The 21,952-nt window shown below is 40.7% G+C and overlaps 1 protein-coding gene and 1 long non-coding RNA gene across 5 annotated transcripts in view; one reads left to right on the top strand and one right to left on the bottom strand.

Annotated features, from left to right (window-relative positions):
- The window catches only part of AMMECR1 (AMMECR nuclear protein 1), a 116,037-nt gene extending 98,300 nt beyond the window's left edge, over positions 1-17,737 (bottom strand). For 2 of the 4 annotated variants that reach the window (XR_011565224.1, XM_019956115.2), the window contains exon 1: positions 17,212-17,735. Coding sequence is in view for 2 of the 4 variants with exons in the window: in XM_019956115.2 (XP_019811674.2) it covers positions 17,212-17,684 (473 nt within the window). In the remaining 2 variants the exon portion in view is untranslated. Of the gene's footprint in view, positions 1-17,211 lie in introns of all 4 variants that reach the window. The other 2 variants (XR_011565225.1, XM_070783920.1) reach the window with 2 other exon arrangements.
- Positions 17,738-17,844: 107 nt separating this feature from the next.
- Positions 17,845-21,952, top strand: part of LOC139181120 (uncharacterized) — a 53,548-nt gene continuing 49,440 nt past the window's right edge. The window contains exon 1 of the long non-coding RNA XR_011565227.1: positions 17,845-18,118. This is a non-coding gene — a long non-coding RNA (uncharacterized lncRNA). The remainder of the gene's footprint in view (positions 18,119-21,952) is intronic.

Here is a 21,952-nt window from a genome sequence, read left to right on the forward strand (position 1 = left end):
CCTATCATCCAATTATGCTTTGGATGTTTTCTTTGCATTGTAAACTACAAAATAAATCAGGAAGTTATTAAAAAATTGTTTTTTAAAAAAATGGCCCCTGAAATAAAGCAAATTTCTACTGTTGATGATTAATATAAGGAAATGGTTTAAGAGTCATAAAGCAGTGTTGGTTGTTAGCCAGAAGATATTAATTCTGGATAAGTTAAAGACTAATGTCTTCAATTCAGCTTTGACTCAGATCTATGACATAAACAAGTCTGCCATAAAACATTTTATGAGGGAAATTACATGCTAAAATATTATTTGTGCTTTCAGGATAATTCATAATCCCTTGGGTCAGGCTTCTTCAAATCTGCCTCTCTTCATCTAAATTTTATTAATGTGAGAACAGAAACATCAAGAATTTTCATAAAACAAACAAAGATATTCCTTTGGTTCATCAAATGTAGGATATTCAGTGTGTTTCCTGACTCTCCCAAAATACATTTTTAGGCAACAGATTAAACACTCTTGACTGCAGAAATATTAGGAAAGAAAGACACGTTTATGTAAACATATGGAAACCTAGAATGTAAAACAAAACAGTAGAAAAAATAAGCAAATAGTACCAAATAGCCTTCCAAGCACTCCAATCTTTTTTTAAATTTTCATATTGATGTCTTAAAATTTTTTACTGGAGTATAATTGCTTTAAAATGCGGTATTAGTTTCTACTGTATATCAAAGTGATTCTGCTATTTGTATACATATATCCCCTCTCTTTTGGATTTCCTTGCAATTTAGGTCACCACAGAGCACTGAGTAGAGTTCCCCTTGATACACAGTTAGCTTTTCATTAGTTATCTAGTTTATACATAGTATCAATAGTGTACATATGTCAGTTTCAATCTCCCAATTCATCCCATCCAGTACTTTCCCCCTTACTCCAATCTCCTATGAGAATGGAAGTGAAGTGAACTGAACTTGCTCAGTCGTGTCTGACTCTTTGCGACCCCATGGACTGTAGCCCACCAAGCTCCTCCGTCCATGGGATTCTCCAGGCAAGAATACTGGAGTGGGTTGCCATTTCCTTCTCCAGGGGATCTTCCCAACCCAGGGATCAAACCCAGGTCTCCTGCATTGAAGGCAGACACTTTAACCTCTGAGCCACCAGGGAAGCCCATCATCAGGTAAAAGATAAGCAGGTGACTAAAGTCTGTGCCATAACTCCTTGAGAACCATAAATACATGTTCTTACCCTCCTGCATACAGCTACATGTCAGTCCCCAAAATAACAAACAATATCAAATAAATCCACAAAGATCTTATGGTGTCAGTTATACACATAGAGAAAAAGATACCCACTTTAAGGTAAAGCACAGGAAGGAGCACAATGGAATATCTCACTTATTCTCTGCTTTTAAACTGCCTAGAAAAACTAGAAATCTTTGAGATCTATCACTGCTCGGAATTCATCAGTCCAATTAAACAATGTTTAAGTACTCCTTTAGTTAACCAGTTTGAAAAAGCCTGAAAGTCATAAATTCACAACCTATCTACCACCATTACTCCACCACCTCCCCAAAATGCAAAACTAGCAGGACCAGCAAATAGTTTTCTAGATAATGCAAAATGGTTCAACACTGTTAGGATTTAAGTGGTCAAAATTCTATTATGCAGTTGCTACCAAGCCTTCAGATATTCAAGACTACTGCTTTAAAAAATGATGAAGCTCCACAGAAATACTATATTGAGGAAGGGGAAAAGAAGGATCTTCCTGGATTTGTGCTTCAATTTTGGGGAATGAGAGACTGAGAATTAAAAGCATTCAGATAAATACAACAACAATTCTGAGAACAGGAAAGCACCATTGACCCTGCTGGGTTGGTGCAGGTTATTTAAGGTAATAAAGGGTTAATGAATGGTTATTATGGGGTAGCGAATAATTATAACTCTTCATGAAAAAGTGAAAGAAAGCTTCAAGACTAAAACACTCCTTTTCTGTAAAAACTAACCTGAATTTCTCTAGGTTGAACCAAATAAAATACAGCAAAGGTTCACTTTAAAATTGGAATTTGCTTGTTCTCTTGCCACATCAAAATGGAGCCTTGGTTGTGCTCTAAACCATGGAGGCCACTGCCTATTTAACATGCCTATTGTTTGAAGCCTGTAAAAAATGAAACTGGCATCTAAGTCGTTCAGCCCTGTATAAACAAAATCACCTCTCCTTCCCCTGACAAGGAAGGGCATGCACCTTTGTTAATAAAGATTTTAAGCATACTGAGGGTGATCAAGGACCTTTGTGTGATCTGTCCAAAGAAATCACTGGATTCCATTTGGCCTCCTACCCTAACTGTGTGGCAGGGATCTGTGATCACCTACGTAGGCCAAAATCCATCCTTCTTCAAAAACATTTCACTACCACTATTTTCGTTTCACATCTGGTGTTTCTTCACCTCGCTATAGTAATAGATAATTCAAGTTACAGATTATTCATAATTCAAGGCTATGACGTAAGGGAGAGCTCATTTACTTATAAACATAAACTGACTACGTGGAGAACGCTGTTCATGAGCATTGTGCTCATGTTTTTTTTTTCCCTTTACTTCCTGGGTATGCTGGCACAATGTTCATGTTTATGTGGCTAAAACCTGTCAGAGACAGTCTCATAGTTTCAAAATAATCTCCTTATATTCTGAAATATATTCTAGAGAATAAAAAAAAGTGAGTTACTAAAATAAAATTTTACAATGATCACTGAAGAAGAATTTGGGGATTCTAAACCTGTAACCTAGTGTAATTAAAGACAAACTATCAATAAAAGACTGAGAATTTTGCTCTTTTGTCTTCAAAGGGCAATTGTTCAGCATAAAATAAAAATATGCTGTTCTATTATAATTCAGGAAACTATTTTAGAACTTTGTTTCTAAGTAATACTATAAACCCTTTAATGATTTTGCTTATATAGCTTGTGTCTTAACAGTTGTAACATTCTTGAGTAGGGCATGTTAAGAACCATAAGGAATACACCCACTAGACTAATCTAAAGCTAATTTAACAAATGACATCATTCAAGAGTTAGTACACAATCCCCCTGTAATTATTATAATTCCCAGTACCTACCTTATGTGAGTTACATTTGCAACATCCAAGTTAAATTTTCTTCATTAATTTAGGGAGGAAAAAAATGGCTTACAGCCATTTAATTCCATAATAATTAAAGTAGTTTATTTTTTCAATTACATAATATTTGTAGCTATTCAGTTTTCCCAGCTTCATGTTTAAGACACTGAAGTTTGGAAGAAAAAAAGAACACTGAACATAAAAGACACTTGGGCAAAGGAAGATATAACCAATGTTAATCTAACTGACTTATGCTGAATGTCTATTGATGAATGAAAGCACTTTGCGTACACAGCAGACTCCTACGTGTGTTATTTCCTAGTCTCTTGTCCAGGCTTCATGACATTCAAGACATTAAAGAAGCTGCTGAGGCATAATTAACTGGACAAAAGGGAAACTTTACCAAGAAAGAGGCAATTCACAAGCCATTAATAGTTTAAAATTGTCAACTGGCAGACTTTCATTTCCAAATGTTTGAATTATAGCAACAGTATCCTAATGCATCTCCTTTCTTGCTAGGATCTCCCCCACTTTAATCTACCTTTGCGGCATCCATTGACTATTGTCCAGTGCTCATTCTGACCTCTGTACCTTTAAATTGATTCTCTGTCTAGAATGCTTGATCTATCTACAAAAAAGCTCTACCCAGCCCGAATGCTACTTTGTCCATGAAGCCCTCCTACATAACCCCAGCTCACATTCATCTTTGTCCAAACTCCTCCAGACCTCATTGTTTCCATCATTCACTTGGCCATTAAGTCATATATGACTTATTTGTTTCCTGAATCTTGTCTTCTCAATATGACTGCAAGCCTTTTAAAGGCAGGAAGTATGGCTTATGCCTATCTTATAGATCACCCACCTGCACCCAAAAAGGAGGCTACCACAGTGTTCTGCCCACAACACTTATATCACTTGTTGAATGGAAATATTAGAATTAACCATAATATGAAGAGTAGTACTAGCTTAGAATAAGAGATAAGTTTTGATGTAAAACATACTGTCTTAAGATAATGCTGGCAAATAAATATTGAAGCGTAAACAAATATTCATTTTTAAATATCTATAAGGGATAATCATGAAAATTCTATTTTCTCTTTTAGAAGTGCAAAGGCATCTCTAAATGAAAGAAGCTAGAAACTTCTCCAAAATACAAATTAATGCATTATAATTCAGTGATGCTATTAAAAATGTCTGCACCTCTGCTAATGATAAAGAACCTCATATGGTTGTGTAGACAACAGAGCAAATAAACAACTTTGAAAACCCCTGACTTGACCATATCCATTATTTCATAGATGCTATTAACACATTAAGAAGTGAGCTTTCCATTAGAAACAAGTATGTACACTATAAGAAGCCATTTCAAGAAGTGCTTAAATAGTTTATACACAAACATATGGACTGAAATGCCTTACTTATAATAGCCTATGAGGCAAGGTGTCTTCCAATTTTCAGTTTCTCTAGAAAACACATTTTCTAAGAAACATCAGGATTAACCGTCAAAACTAATGTTCTTCTTTAATGCCTTGGTCCCACCTTCCACCTTTAAAAGTGGGTGAACAAGGGCCAAACTCCTACCTGTCACAGATGTTTCTTTATATTATTATTAGGAAATTCATTAGAAAGCCCTAAAAAAATAGAAGATGAGATAATAACCCAAGAGGAAAGCTAGAAAATCAAGCTCTGTTTGAACACACGGAGTCAGTATTTGTTCTTGTTCAGTTGCTCACTCATGGCCAACTCTCTGTGACCCCATGGACTGCAGCATGCCAGGCTTCCCTGTCCTTCACCATCTCCCGGAGTTTGCTCAAACTCATGTCAATTGAGTCGGTGAAGCCATCCAACCATCTCGTCCTCTGTTGTCCCCTTCTTCTCCTGCGTTCAATCTTTCCCTGCATCGGGGTCTTTTCTATTGAATCAGCTCTTCCCATCAGGTGGCCAAAGTACTGGAGCTTCAGCATCAGTCCTTCCAATGAATATTCAGGACTGATTTCCTTTAGGATGGACTGGTTGGATCTCCTTTCAGTCCAAGGGACTCTCAAGAGTCTTCTCCAACACCACAGTTCAAAAGCATCAATTCTTCAGCATTCAGCCTTCTTTAGAGTCCAACTCTCACAATTGTACATGACTGCTGGAAAAACCATAGCTTTGACTAGATGGACCTTTGTTGGCAAAGTAATATCTCTGCTTTTTAATATGCTGTCTAGGTTGGTCATACCATTCTTCCAAGGAGCAAGCATCTTTCAAGTTCATGGCTACAGTCACCACCGGTAGTGATTTTGGAGTCCAAGAAAATAAAGCCTCTCACTGTTTCCTTTGTATCCCCATCTATTTGCCATGAAGTTATGGGACTGGATACCATGATCTTAGTTTCTTGAATGTTCAGTTTTAAGCTAGCTTTTTCACTCTCCTCTTTCACTTTCATCAAGAGGCTCTTTAGTTCTTTGCTTTCTACCATTAGGGTGGTATCATCTGCATATCTGAGGTTACTGATATTTCTCCCGACAATCTTGATTCCAGCTTGTGCTTCATCCCGCCAGGCATTTCACATGATGTACTCTGCATGTAAGTAAAATAAACCAAGTGACAATATATAGCCTTGACATACTCCTTTCCCAATTTGGAACCAGTCCATTGCTCCATGTCCAATTGTAACTGTCGCTTCTTGACCTGTATACATGTTTCTCAGGAGGCAGGTAAGGTGATCTGGGAGTCCCATCTCTTTAAGAATTTTCCACATTTTTGTTGTGATCCACACAGTCAAAAGCTTTGGCATAGTCAATGAAGCAGAAGTAGACATTTTTCCGGAATTCTCTTGCTTTTGCTATGATCCAACAGATGTTGGCAATTTGATGTCTGGTTCCTCTGCCCTTTCTAAATCCAGCTTGAACATCTGCAAGTTTTCAATTCACATACTGTTGAAGCCTGGCTTGGAGAATTTTGAGCATTACTTTGCTCACATGTGTAGTGAATGCAATTGTGCAACAGTTTGAACATTCTTTGACATTACCCTTCTTTGGGACTGGAATGAAAACTGACCTTTTCCAGTCCTATGGCCACTGCTTAGTTTTCCAAATATGCTGGCATATTGAGTGCAGCACTTTAACAGCTGCACTTTTAGGATTTGAAATAGCTCAGCTGGAAGCTCATCACTTCCACTAGCTTTGTTCATAGTCATGCTTCCTAAGGCCCACATGACTTCGTACTCCAAGGCTCTAAGTGAGTGATCACACCATCGTGGTTATCTGGATCATTAAGATCGGTTTTGTATAATTTTTCTGTGTACTAGTAAAAGAAATGATAAATGCCAGGTCAAATACTAACTGAAATGCTACTAGCTTGAAATTTAACTTTTTTTTAATGGTTGTTTCTGCCTATAACGCCTTGAATCTAGTTTTCATAATTTTCAATAAGTATGGAAAAATAAATAATACTTCAAAGCTTAAATTAGGCTCTCCTGCATATAAGCTTCATGCATCTCTAATATGGGTTGGTAAGATGACATTTTAAAAGATTCCAACATTCCTATGAAAACTTAGTTGCTTGAGGTATAGAGACACTATTACATACCTTTAAAAATGAGCTAAACATGGTGCTTATAGTTAACAGTACTATACACTTAAAAATGTGTTGACAGGATTGATCATGTTATGTGTTTTTTATCACAATAAAAAATACTTGCTAAAATTGATATACATCTATATGATAGAAGAGGAAGTCATTAACCAAAAACAGCTGGTGCTTCAGTTATCTCTAAGAATGTAATGTACAAACTAAACTGACCATAGTGGGTCCTGTTAAAGAGACACTGGAGACAAGGTACAGTGAGCTGAGCATGCTAAGTAGGATGCCTTCATATGACTGCATTCTGCATTTAGAAATTACAGCTGGGTCTCTCCTTTCATAGTATCTGTTCCATAATCTTTGTGATGGAGAATATCTGTTGACAAGCTATATAAAAGAAACTTCCTACATCTAAGGAGAGGCTATTAATACCTAAATACATAGGCCTAAAAATAAGACACATCTGAATACCTGAGGATTTATAACTATTCTCATTGACACAGCAAGGAAAAAAAAAAGGATTAATGACCAGAGAGCGGCTACATTTATCCACTTGGGCTATACTTAAGCAAAGAGTCGGACACAACTGAGCGACTAAACAAAACACTTAAGCTACTTGTCCCATGGCTCCCAAACTCACCCAGAGGCCTCAATGTGAGGACACAATGTGAATGATTATCAATGTGGTCTCTAGGGAGCACTTGGGGGGAGCCATACACAAGCTCTCTTATGTTGTTAAACGTCATGATATGCATCTGTGGCTGGTAGCCATCATTTCTTTCTAACCAGAGTGCCACCAACCCTTGGTCCTAAAGGAGGAACACCTAGGTTTGTATCATGTAAAATACGCCTCTTGTAGCAGTCCTGCTCCAGACTCGGCACTCGGTCCCTTTATCTGCCCTCAATCCAGGTGTCATCTCATTTGACAACAATCTTATTTTTTCTCCTTCCCTGATTCCCACATGCCCTCTACTCCTACCTCCAGCTCTATGTGACTCTCTTTCTCCACAGAGCCATGCTTTCAGTGTGAAAGGGTGGATTTCTGCAAAACAACTTGCTGAACAGGGCAATGGTTAGAGCAGTTTGTGGAGTGAAATATACCACAAATCACGTATCACCTCATTAGTGTCAGAGAAATAGAAAGCAGTATCATTCCCATTTGTTCTCATGGGTGGGGGGAGGGCATTGAATTGACAAGGGTGTGGGGCAGATGGATCCATGAATTGAACAAAAATTTTTAATCACTGACTGCCTGGCCCCCTACTCCTACCATCAAAGAGCTATTCCACAAATTCAAGTACCTGGCCAAGCTATTGGGAAGATTTTGTTCTTAATACAAAAGAAGCATGAGAGTTTGTTTGTTTTAATCATGGGGAATTTGACAAAATGCATTGAGAACAATAATCTAACATGGAAAAAAGGCCAGAAGACTTCATTAAATTCTTCTTTAGTGAATAAATCAGCAACACTGTCTTCCATTTACCATCTTTTTTTGAAAAAAGTGAAAAAAGCACCCATCATCTAAACACTTACCTCACTGCTGTTCAAAATCAGGACGCAGAGGGTATTTGTCTTACTACAATAAGGTATGCGCTTGAAGTCTAAGTTTTACCAGTTATATAACTTATTTGCACCCCAAACTACCTACACTTAACCATGTGATTTTTAGGCTACATAAGCAATACTAATGTCACAGAGAAGAAGCACATCAACGTGACTAGCACGGGAGCATTTCTTTGAGGCAGACACAGTGCGGTGGCCTTCAGGCTGACAACACCAAAGCTGATTTTTCATAAATTCTATACTATGAGAATGACTCAAAGATCCACCAGTGCCTGAAGCAAAGCTGAGAATCTGGTGTCACTACCTTGCAGCAATCTAAGATCTCACTATAAGATATGTTACTAGAATTGTGTGTAACATGCTTACAGAAAGTTTATGGAATGGCAAGGCAAGCTACATAGGCAGTTAGGTCAATCTCACTACTTTCCATTACTAGAGAGCTGGTCAGCATCTTCCGGCAGGATATTGCATAATACAGTCAACTGTGCTCTCCCAGCATTGCATGTGGCTTTGGGTCACAGTGTGGATTATCTGTAAAATGAAACAGATAGGGGAAAGGCAAGAATCATCAAGACTATCACAGACCTTATTTTAAAAACTAGAATTAGTAGGCCTGTACTCAAGCAGAATTTTTCACATTTGCCCATCCACTGAAGACTGCAAAGATCACAAACCAATATGGCTGATCCTTTCCATTGATAATAACTCTCTTTGATCAATAAGCAAGGATGCAAAACAGATCCAGTTTGATTCTTTACTTTCTAAGCTTGAGGACACAGGACCTAGAATCTAGTACCAGATAGTACTTTCTATCCTTCAGAAATTTCCTTTCATCCAAGACCTAAAATTACAAGTTCCTGAGATGGTCCTCCACAAGGCTCTATTTTGTTGAAAGTTATGCTATGATATACACATAAGGAAATTAAAAAATCACTGACTGCTTTCAAACTGATAAGCCTGAAGACTGAGAAAATATATAAACCTACAGTAGGGAAACCCAACATTCTATCAGTATTTCCACTGACAAAGCTGAAAACTATCACTGATCTCTACCCATTTCAGCAGCTCAAAGCTGCAGAGGGGGAGAAAGGGAGGTTGAAGAGATCCCAAGAGACCAACCAAATCCTCACAATAGCTCTTTGCTGCTCTGTGGCTGTTAATTAAAAAAGAAATGACATTTGATAACTGCCAACACCTGAAATATACATATTAAAAATCTGATTTCACCTGACCAATTGTTTATTTCTAGAAGACTCCTGAGAGTCCCGTGGACTGCAAGGAGATCAAACCAGTCTATCCTAAAGAAAATCAGTCTTGAATATTCATTGGAAGGACTGATGCTGAAGCTCCAATACTTTGGCCACCTGATGCAAAGAGCTGACTCACTGGCAAATACCCTGATGCTGGGAAAGATTGAAGCCAGGAGGAGAAGGGGACGAAAGAGAATGAGATGGTTGGATGGCATCACCAACTCAATGGACATGAGTCTGAGCAAGCTCCAGGAGTTGGTGATCGACAGGGAAGCCTGGCATGCTGCAGTCCACGGGGTCACAGAGTCGGACACTACTGAGCAACTGAACTGCTCCCCTCCCCCACCATGTTTTTTAGTGGCACCACCATTCTCTTGGTTCCTCAGATGTATGAATTCTGAATTATGTTCAAAGCCTCTCTTACATTCACCTGCCCCAGCAATGGGAATTTGGTAGATTTTCCCCCCATAATGCCTCTCTACTCACATGCAATCACCTAATTTCAGGTCCTTGTCTAAAAGCTATCTCAGCTATCTTCATACTCAATCCAAATTCAATCAAACCAACATGTCTTCTACTCCTTTCTCTCAAATTAGATACAGTTGGGAATAGGTGAAAGGTGGAAGGAAGGTCCTTACACTTGAGATCAAATTTCACAGCAATTCCAACAGAGCTGTTGAACAAACTTTTCCTGAGCACAAGAATAGCTAGGCACAGAGCCAAGAAAAGAAGAGCCAATGATGGAAGCCAAAAAGCAGGTGAGCTGCAATCTTTCCACTCCTACACAAAACCTGGCCCTAGAGTGCGAGTCCCTGCATACACTGATAACTCCTTCCACTTCTTGATTTTCCAACCTTCCTAGATTCACAAACTATGTCCCTGGGGTCCATTCCTTGTGCCCTCATCACCTTAAGTCTAGCTGTTCTCTCCTACCTTTAGGCTCCTCTTCCAATTCATCCTACATTCTAGAGGACTCGTCTACAAATTCTGTTCCCTTCCTAATATGAAAAACTATAATCAGATCCAATATTTCTTATGCAGCATTCTCAGAGGGTTCCCAAGCCAAAAGGCTACTTTCCATTTCCTTGAAGTTTTATGATCTTAGAGACCAGAGCAAGGGGAGTGGTATGGCAAATGCTGAATGTTTAAGTTGCTGACTGAAGACAGCTGCTGGGAATCCCCAAGTGCTGTGGCAAGGGGTGTGGCGGTGACAGCAACCGGTTTGAGAACAACCAAGTAAGACTTCTAGATCTACTGTTCACAGGCTCTTACCAATAATCTCTGTACTTCTGCCATTTAAAAACCTGGCTCAAAAGTTGTCCTCTCCCCACAGCCTTCTTCTTGGCCACTCCTTTACCCCATGTCATTACCATGCTCATGTACCGCATTTTTCATGCATCTAATTCACCTATAATCATCTATATATTGCTCTGCAAGCATGTTAAGTATCATATCTTAAACGACACTGTGAGCTCTGTGAGGATAGAACTATTCTTCTATTTCTCTAGTTTCCAACCACGGAACTCAGCAAAGTGTATATGCTAATAAGAAAAAAAAAATACCAGGTTTCCTCCCCCAGTGACATATAATTTCCACTCAGCTATTCAACACTAACATTTTTACAGGTGAGCAAGTTTGAAAGTATGGTACACTAAGAGCTGTAGAAAATACACCCACACTTGATAGAAAAGATGCCACTTATGGTTGGACCAAACATAAAATATGCCCCACCCAACCAACTAAATTATTACACCATACTTTTTCCTTTGGGCACTTTTCTTTCTGCTACATAAGCCTGTGGCTCATTTTTGTTCTTAGCAACACTGTAACTACAGAAGCTCAACTCTAAATAAGTTCACTGTTGGGAATCTACTCTTCCCACCTACACAACCACTGGCTTCCCACACTGTCTCCAGTGTCTTCTGAGCAACTGCCCAATTACTGATTGTGGAAAGACAGCTTACACACTGAAGGTCCATTCTTGGCAGCCCCTGGGTTTTACTGCTGGTCCTCATGCACTTAGCTTAATTGATTCAGAACAGTATCAAAAAGACATTATTACACAAGTTGGGGGGGTAAAAAGACTATTTAAGAAAATTTAAATGTAAGAGCCCTGGTCATTGTGCTGCTTTAAAACAGGCAAGCATGTGTGACATGGAGAGAACAGAAAAACGCCTATTGAAATAGGGAACTGACTAATTTCATTGCACAAGTTTTAGTGTTTCGCACATATACATTCTCAAAAAGATGGTCTGTTAATGGGAAACACAACTGACTTCAAAATTATAATAAACTGCAATAATAGGATATAGTGTTTTAACACAATTTCAAAAAGTGTACAATCTTTTAAAGACAACAATGTGAATGTTAGTCTGTTTCTGAGAAACACATACTTAGAGAAAAAAACAATATATGCGTGGGCTAACAGAGCAGTTTTCTCTTTCTCAGTAGTGGTCTTTCTTCCCACTGGACTTAGAGATCCTTCTTGGTTGCTATCAACTAACTGGGACCTGAATGCAGCACAAACACAATTCATAAGCACAAAAAATTATGAGCTAGCTTATCACTCCCTTTGGCCATATGGGGGAGAAGGTAAAATAAGCATCGAGTTTTCCTTTGTAACTAAATATACCTTGCCCTACATACACCTTCATGCATGGATGTAAAAATAATTTTGTAATTTATATTTCTATATCCTACCATTTCAGTCACTGAAGGTTTTTACAGCATAAATGACAACTGGGGGCATGCCCTGCTTTCTTTTCTATAAGATAGGACACCAGATTGCCTTCCAATGGAAATAGACCTTGTTGAAAAACAACCCATATAATACCTCCCAAAATGCTCAACAGTTTTTCAGACTATTATTTTAAAAGAACTATACATTACGATCATTATGCTAGCATAGATAAGGAAATCTGTAATGGCTTAGTAGCATCATCTAGGAGAAACACACACCTTCTGGCTATCTTGGTCAGTCTTCATCCAAAAGGGACTTAACAGAAATAGTCTGTGCTTAAAATGCTGATTTAATATCATTTTGACCTGAGCTGTATTATCAAATCATCTTACTAACATGGGATAGGATTGTTACTGTTCTAATGAAACAAAGTGCCTACCTCTCATCTCCCTACAGCAACCCAATTCGTCCCAAGCACACCAACAAATAGTAATTTGACTACTGTGACAAGACAAGAAAAAGGTAATTGTTCAAACACCTGATGAGGGTATCTGAAAATCTGCATGTCCAAGAGTTGATTTTTTTTTAAATACATGTTGTTCACTGCAATGGGGGGAAACACACTTATTGATGTTTAATAGTAAAGTATCTTTTATGTGCTCTGGTTTATACAAAATATAGTACTGCATTAACTTCAAAGGTGGTAAGAAGATTAAAATAAAAGTTCATGGGATGTGACATGCAACACAGTATTAAAGATATAAGACTGAGCAATCCCAGTGCCTTAGCAGGATCCTTTTATGTTTCTTTGTTAATGAGGGAAATTCTTAAAATGCAATCCAGCAAGCATAAGTGTGAGTAAAAAGCTTTTAAAATCTTATTACAACATGTTATTTAGTGAGCTAATCATCAAAGCATTTTTTTAGGGGGCTTTAGTTACTAAAATCAATAAAACTCACTTAAAGATATCATATCTGAGCTGCTTTTATTCCTAAAATGTGCTCCTCACATTTAACAATTTCTGGGGAAAAAAAACCTAAAATCATACAGCAGGTTTCCAGTTAAGGGTTTCCTCCCCTCAATCTCACCTCGGACTGAAACCATCCCAAGAACCTCAGACTCTTATTAGGATCTTGGCAGCATTCAGTCTCCCTGGTGTAAGTTAGAAAGAACATGATAAAGGATATTGGCATGGAAGCAGGAAGTTTTATATTGGAAGCTGACAGTGAAAAGTGCCATTCCCTTACAGTTGCTCAAGTACTTTATTCAGGTCTTCTGCTGTCGGAACCAGCGGGGCTCAACGTGTGGTCCTGGGAACTGTAGCAGCAGCATCACCAGGGAGCTTGGTTGAAATGCAAATTCACGGCCCCACCCCAGACCAACTGAATCAGAAACTCTGGGAATGGGGCCCAGCAATTTGTGTTTTAACAAGCACTACAGGAGCTTATGAAGTAAAGTTTGAGAACCACACCTCCCCAAACTTTTCCATGTGCCTAAGAGTCACCTGGGGAAACTTGTTAAAATGCAGATTCAAATTCGGCAGGTCTGAGCTGGGGTATGTGAGCCTACATTTTGAACAAGTTCCAGGTGATGTGTCTGCAGACCACACTGCAAGTGTTTTCCCAAACCGGCTGTTTACCAAAAATCACTCAGAAGGCTCATAAAATTCGAGTACCCAGGAACCACCCCACATCAAATTAATCACAATGTCAGGAGAAAGGCCTAGTCGAATACAACATACTGGTCCTCCACCTCAGCTACCTGGAGAGATTCTAAAAATCCTGATGCCCAGGCCCTATCCAAGACCAATTAAATCAGAATCTCTGGGGTTGGGACCCAGGCATCTGTCTTTTTAGTAATTCTTCAGTGATTCCAATGTGCAGCCAAAGTTGAGAAGGACAGTTCTGGAGTAGAACTGGCTCAACACCTGGCACAGTGGATCCCTTATAACGTTCCCATCCATAAATGCAAAGCTCTGTGAGTTGTAAAATGCACCTAAAGTCGTGTTTTCTTTAAATCATGTTTTGAACCTTAGTTCTGTGGGCACATGTGGCTGTACAACTGAGACCAAGGATTCAGTCATTCATTCCTCACTCTGAACACAAATGTTACCTTTCCTCCACTGAACAGATTTCCATTCTCCTCCCAAGCCCCAGCTATGGCTACTTCTTAGCAATGAGGTAGGTACTCAAGGAAACAGTAGCAACAGTGTTGTGTTGATACAGTTGAAACAGCAGATACACTGTATCCATACAGCCTGCTCCTATGGTGACATCCTCCCAGCCAAACCTGAAACTGATAGATCATGGAAATTTCTAATAACCTACTGGAGTGGAAGGGTCACTGATGAAACCAGAACTTCTAAGCCCATAAAAGGCAGATTTCACCAGTGACAGACATTTTGGCAGAAAGATCCTGGGAAAGGATGAAAACGGTGTGCTTTCCTATAGGAGGATGTGCCACTGTTGAAAGCAAGTCTTCCGGTGGACAGAGACAGGACCTAAACAGCACTGCTCATGACACCATGATACTAATAACTCTGGGGGGGAAGCAATGTATCTATTTATGTCTTATGGCCCCCAGCACCAAGCCACACTAACAAGTACACAATGCTATTAAATATGTAAAACAGAAAGAAAATAGGTGCTGGTTACTAAGGCACTGTCAAGTGATTCTAGTTCTTTTACTCCCATGATCAAACCCTGCTTTGAAGAAGTTTTCCTAAATTTTTCCACAGTCCACCTCCAAAATGACTTTAAGATAAAAGAAAATAAAGATACACTCCTCTTGCCACTTAAGTGAACTTCCATTCTCCTCTTGGTCATGTTCAGTGTCTCTTCTAAATTTGTTGTTTGGTGGAATACATGACACAGTCAAGGCCTGCTAAATGATAATAGTTATTATTCTTTCACCATTGTTGCAACATATCCACAGTGGTCAAAGGGTGTCTTATTTTTTCTGTTTAATTCCAAGAGAAAGAAATCCAGTGGGTGGGGTATTAGAGAAATAATATTTAAATATGTGTGCAAAGTAGCCACTCTTAAATGACACTTTCAAAAGCAGTTTCTGTATGAGCTGGTCAAGCTCACTTTCCTTTTAAAATTCTTGTTACAGTCATTCAGTTAACCCAAACTCACTTTAAAATGTGTGAAAATAGCACCTCCTGAAAGCGTGTTCACATATGCTTTGGAGCAATGGAGCGTGAATAGTAAAACAGCCTTTGCCAAACTCATATAACTAAACAGGAGTGAATTTTTGCAGTCCCATGACTTTGCTGAGCCAACCTATGTATCATCCCAGGACTGGCTTTAATACATCATAGACATCCAAGAGAAGGCAGAAAAGTCACAAATAAGTGACTCAACCTAATAAATATTTCATAGACTTTTTTTTACATGGCAGTCTTTTTCAAAATGAATTCTACTTCTTAACCAAAAAGCAAATTGGCTAAGTACAGGTGTGGGTTTAGGATTTAAGCTTTTAGAATTGAAACTATGAAAGTTATCAAGATATGTAATTTGACAAAGTGTCAGTCTCTGCTCTTTCACGCATTTCTTATGAACCAATGCCCAAAGAGGGACCAGGTCTGAAAGAAAATGCACAGGCCACAGAAAAGTGGCAAAAATACAAAATGAAATACATTTCAAGTATCAAAGCCAAAGAAAAACAAAACGAATTTACAATTTCCAGGATACTTTATTGCAATTTCCACTTTACATATTAAATGAATATTTTTAGACTAGGCAGAGTGTTTATACTATCCAGTCGCAGTTAATCCCCTAATCTCACAAAATGAAAAGAAGCAGTTTTAAAAGAACATCAATTTAGGTACTTACGGTATGGGGACAAGGGGCACTTGTCTTAGCCAGAAAAAGGGTTGATGCTTTTCAGTATAAGTTTCACTGAAATTTTTCTCTATTATTTTTCCCATTGATGCTAAGTACTCATAAGTAAAACAATCACCCTTTTTGTCATTCTGCCCTTCCTTGGGCTTTACATTCTGTCTTGAGCATTTAACTCAAAAAGTCAGTTTACACTCAAGTGTACACATTAAAAAAACAACACATGCCCTATCTCCCACACATCCAAATGGACAGGGATTAGAATTAACCTGGCTTTTAGCTGTAACAGTTTTATTCTAAACAATTTCAACCACACATTTGAAGGGTAAAATAAAAGTACAAAACCGGAGGAAACCATAAAATTCCTACACACTTGCTGTTTAAATAGTTCCCGAATCGTCAAACCTAACATGGGTTTCTTAAAAGTGAAATCGACACAAAAGCGAGTGCACGCGTAATGTACAAATTGACAGTGGCTCTATGGGGACAGCTCTCTTTGAATGAGCTATTACCCAGACGGTGGAATTAAAAAAAAAAAAATCTCACTCTTTAAATGTGAGAGAGCCGGCGGTGCGCTTCACTAGAAACACATTTTAATGGGTAAGTTCGGGTAAAAATAGGTCCTAAGGGAACATGTGTTTTGACAAAAAACCTCTTCCCTCCCCAGGACACAAGGAAACCCGAAGGAAAAAGATGGGTAAGCTCATAGGCTCCGGAGCTAAGTTCCATCACTGGCAGAACAGAAGTTGGATAGTTGCTATTTTTTACGTTGCAATGGGATAGTAACGCTCCATGTGCATGGTACGCGGGGCGGGAACACCGGCGGGACTTCCACTGGGGGTCAAGGAAACCCAATACAGGAGAGGTCAACACCGTGAGCGACCCAGAGCTCCCAAACCCGGGAGATGGGGAGCCGGGGTGGCGAAGGAGAGGGTCAAAACTCCTCGAAGTTATCTCAAAGAGAAAGCGAACACCTCTGGGAGTCAGCGAGCCATCTCTCGCAGCAGCACCCCTCTCCAAGTGTGGGGCGCTTGCCTCAGAGGGCAGAAAGTGCGGGGTGCCCTTACTCAGGGAGAGTGGCTCCAGGGACCCGGGGCAGCCAGAGGGGCAGGGGCAGCGGCCGGCGGGGAGGCGGACTCGTACTTTGCCTCAACTCTGAGCCCCATCCCGAGCGCAAGGGAGAGGGCGGCGGAGGGCACGGTACTCACTAGGGCTCGTTGGTGAACCGGGGGGTCCGGGGCTGCTGGTATCCGTACAGGTGACAGTAGAGCACATCGAAGCAAAAGCAGCACATCTCCGCTGACACCACCATCTTCCGGGAGCCGGGCGATGAGGACGAGGCGGCGGACGACAAGGAGGGCGAGGGAGAGGTGGCGGCGGCCGGGGTAGAAAGTAGGGTCCCCACTCCGCAGCTCGGAGGGGGCGACAAGGAAATCCCCCCGCCGCCGCCGCCGCAGCCCTGGGGGGGAGAGAGGGTACAGCCGCTGCCGCTACCTCCTCCGGCTAGACCTCCTAGCCCGTTGAGCCGCGTACCGGCGCCTCCTAGTCCCAGCTCCCCTGCTCGGCACTGGCTCTCTCCACTGCAGTGGGAGGAGGAGGAGGCGCCACCACCGCCACCCGAGCCAGAGGGGGGCGAACTGGACAGTTTCTGCTTCTTCACCCCGCAGCAACCCGCCGCCATCTTGGAACGGTCTCCCCCACGCAGCGCTTCCGACCCATAAGTGAGGCGAGCTGGCGGCGGGGGCGAGCACGCTGCGGCCCCGGCCGCCGGGGGCGCGCCAGGGGCTCGCGGGCCACGCGCGCGCGCGCCGCTCCCTGGTCCGGCCGCCCGGCCACGCGGCCAGCCCGCGCGCGCCCCCGCCCCGGCGCGCGCCCCGCGCTTTCGCGGCTCGGCACCTCTCGCCTGTCCCGCCGGCCTCGCGCCTCCTCCTCCTCGGAGCCGAGCCTCAGCCTCGAGCCCCGCGGCCCTACGAGGATGAGAGACGGGAAGCCCAGTAGGAAGGAAAGAGAAGAAAGCGGAGAATGGGAGCAAAGGGAGGAAGTGGGCACCCCGGAGACGGAGGAGCGAAAGGGAAACTAATGGGAAGGAAGCGGGGAGAAACAAGAAAGTCCGAAGTAAGTATCCAAGTCCCAAAGTACGACTCAGTGACGGGCACTGCACATAGTGTTAGTGACACCTGAGCCAAATTAAGTGGAACCTGAGCCACCGGCCTCAAATACGCTAGGTTCTGAACTGCCGGAGTGTGATCAAGCAGGTGCTTGGAACTCCACACCTGAGATCGCCCCTTATGAATCAGTCGGGGAACGGGCCATACTGCAGTGACTCCATCTGAACACGCATATAATCTTTTTTCCAAGATTATGGTAAAAGAGACACACTCTGTCCTTATTGACAGACATTCCAGCCCAATCGACTCTATATATCCCCATGCGTGTTCCTCAACTTTCCTTCCTAGCCCCGTAAAGACCTTTAAAAGCAAAAAATAAAATCCTAACCAACACCTCACTGGTTCACAAATGTTCATTGTGGTCTGGAACTTGCACTGGTGGGTTATTGGGAGAGGGGATTGGCTTGGGAACAAAGCAGATTAGAAATATATCTGTAGTTAGCACAGATCTTACAGATAAACAGGGCAGGTAGTATACTTAGTCACAAGTTGAAAGATTTTGTTCAGGTATATGATGAGTTGTTAGTATTCTTTTAAAATTTTCTCAAAGAATGCTTGGATGGATGAGGAGGCGTTTGATTGAGTCACTCCCATTCTGGGCGCCCAAGACAATAATCAAATGTAAAATATTCATAGAAACGAAAGCTCATAGAAACAAAGTCTAAGCTTTTTGTGTTGTGTCTATGCCTTGCCAAAACATCTAGACAAAGTGAGGTATCTATCTGCATATTTGGAGGCATCAGAGGATTGATCGATTTTGTCACCTTTGAGCTAAATATGTGATATCTTGCAGATAGGTGAGGGCTGTTCATTTCACTCCAGGGGAAAAATAAGTCAACAAATTTTGAGCCTCTGTGTCTAGTATGTTTATGACACTGTTATTATTTAGTCACTAAGTGATGTCCAATTCTTCTGTAACCCCGTGAACTATAGCCCACCAGGCTCCTCTGTCCTTGGGATTTCCCAGGCAAGAATACTGAAATGGGTTGCCATTCCCTTCTCCAGGGGATCTTCCCCATCCAGGGATCAAACCCACGTCTCTTGTGTCTCCTGCATTGGCAGGCAGATTCTTTACCACTGAGCTACCAGGGGACTTGTGTTGAAATCCAGGAACTATTCTTCCCCACTCTAAAAGTTTATGAATTGAGTCAGATCTGTGCACCTAATCAGATAAATAACTACTATTTATTGAGCACTTTTTGGGTGCCAAATGCCATGCCTCATCTTACCCCTGCTGCTGCTGCTGCTAAGTCGCTTCAGTTGTGTCCGACTCTGTGCGACCTCAGAGACGGCAGCCCACCAGGCTCCGCCATCCCTGGGATTCTCCAGGCAAGAACACTGGAGTGGGCTGCCATTTCCCTCTCCAATGCATGAAAGTGAAAAGTGAAAGTGAAGTCTCTCAGTCGTGTCCGACCCTCGGTGACCCCATGGACTGCAGCCTTCCAGGCTCCTCCGTCCATGGGATTTTCCAGGCAAGAGTACTGGAGTGGGGTGCCATTGCCTTCTCCATCATCTTACCCCATAACCCTACAAATAATATATTATGTCATTTGATCTTCACATGAGGTTGAAGAGGTTGCTCATTTACAGATGAGGAAATTGAACCTCAGTAGTAACTTGCCCAACATCACACACCTATAAAGTGATGGATTTTAATGTGAACATGTCTGACTCCAAAAACCATGCTGTTGTGCTACACTGCCTCTCAGTACTTGTGTAGGATAAAAGGCTAGAGACGGATAAAAGATGGTGACATTAAGCTACAGTAGGTGGACTGGAGGTTAAATAAAAACAAGAACATCGTTTTTATGGAAAGATTAGAAAACACTGAAATATGTTAAGAAGGAAAGATGAAGACTCTCCTAAAAGACAGATTTTATGAAACAGACAGATCAATTGTCTAGGATAGTTAGATGCAACCTAAAGGCGAAAGAGATGGTTTAACTGATTTGTGATATGTGATCACATCCTCTCAAACCTCATCATTGCTGTTAGAACTATCCTCCTGTTTGAGGGAAAATAACAATTTGTTGTCAACCACTGGTGTAGTTTTTAAAAAATGTATTAATTTGTCTGTGTTGCAGAAGAGAAAGCAGATTTTCTTTCTTTCTTTCTTTTTTTTTTTTTTTTTTTTTACTGCTTCACAACAACCAGTACCGTTAGAGTGTTTTGTTTTGTTCTTTATCCTTAACTATCAGAGCCTACCTTTTAATTTGTTTGAAACTAGGACAAATACAATATCAGACAATAGGTACCAATTTATTCAGCACTCCACTAAGAAGTGGTCACTTCTAGAGTAGAAAAGCAGAGCCATTTAATGACATCACACAACAGTGTAGCACAGGAAGCAAAGTAGGATACCATGGATGGCTGCTTCTGCTAGGGGAATTCAGGAAAGCAGAATGTAATCTCCCAATTTAGAATTTGGCCAGTAGACAAGAGTCTAACACCCCTACTCTTGTGAAAATAGCAAGGAATCTTTAATAAGCACCAGTAGTCATGTCCTTAGTTCTGCATTTCATCTGAAAGACAAAGCACTATCATGGTTATCATCCAGGCTAGGGGACTGATGCAATGGGAAACCCTAAGACAAGGACATCCCAGTTGAGTTACAAAAATAGCTTTCCCCCCAAGGATTTTAAATGCCAACCCCAAATCTTCCAAACATAAAGGAAATAGACAAACCCAAACACAATCCTTGTAGAAAAGACATCATTATCTGACCACTAGGTGTTACTATCTGAAGGACTTTGTTGAATTGGCTGGCTAAAAGGGGAAAAACACTCCAACTTTTTTCTCTGTGCTAACTTCTCCTGATTCTGGCTTGTCTCCCATACTAACCATGAGCCTCAAGATGCTTTGCAAATCCCTTGGCAAGTGGTGGTGGTGGTGGTAATGCCTCCTTTTAGCCTTTGAGGAAATACTTCTGCACTTGTTTTCTTGCAAAGTCACCACCATAGAAATAAACATATTTCATTCAAACACAAAATCCACAGATCAAATTCTGTGGGAAAAAAACTTTTTTTTTTACATCTGCACAAAGTGCATGCTGGATGAGGAAACTGACCTTGCTTAGGATTCCCTTGACTTGAAGTATAAAGGTCAAAGTATGATAAAGCACATGTTTCTACCCGCTGCTGATACTGGAGTGAAGTGATAATATCCTCCAGAGGAAACGTTAAGGTGCCTTCTGCTTTTTGTAACTGACTGTCAAGCTGGGAGCAAAAGATTCCATGTTTCTTTTAAATGAAAAAGAAGTAAATAGGCCATAGTTTCTTTGTTGACAAAGTACATTCAAACTTTAAGCATTTCTGCTTCTGTATCTGCCTGTAAATTGCTGTTAACTAACTCTTGTCAAATGCTTTTTTACACAACTGTGACAAACTATTTGAACAAAGGTTATGCACATTAGTAACTGCAGTAAAACTGGAAATTGAATTATACCTAATAGTTGCTGATTATTTTATCATTACCTCAATTTATTCTCATGCTTACAATAGTTATTCTTCATTTCAGAAAAAAAAGAATAATTGTAATTTGATGAGTAGTGAACACATAAAAATGTTGCAAAATTGTTTTCTTAGGTTTCTGGCAGTGTGGATGGCATGAGGAACATTCACATAGTTCAATGAAAAAACTTCCATTTATGCCCAAACAAGTGTTATTTTTATCCTCTGTCATCAAACTTTCTCAACTGTCATCCTTGAACAACTGCAGAATGTAGTATTATTAGCTACCACTTTGATCTAACCTTGTACACATATGACACATGGTTGTGGTG

This window comes from Bos indicus, chromosome X, assembly GCF_029378745.1.
Source record: "Bos indicus isolate NIAB-ARS_2022 breed Sahiwal x Tharparkar chromosome X, NIAB-ARS_B.indTharparkar_mat_pri_1.0, whole genome shotgun sequence".
NCBI lineage: Eukaryota > Metazoa > Chordata > Mammalia > Artiodactyla > Bovidae > Bos > Bos indicus.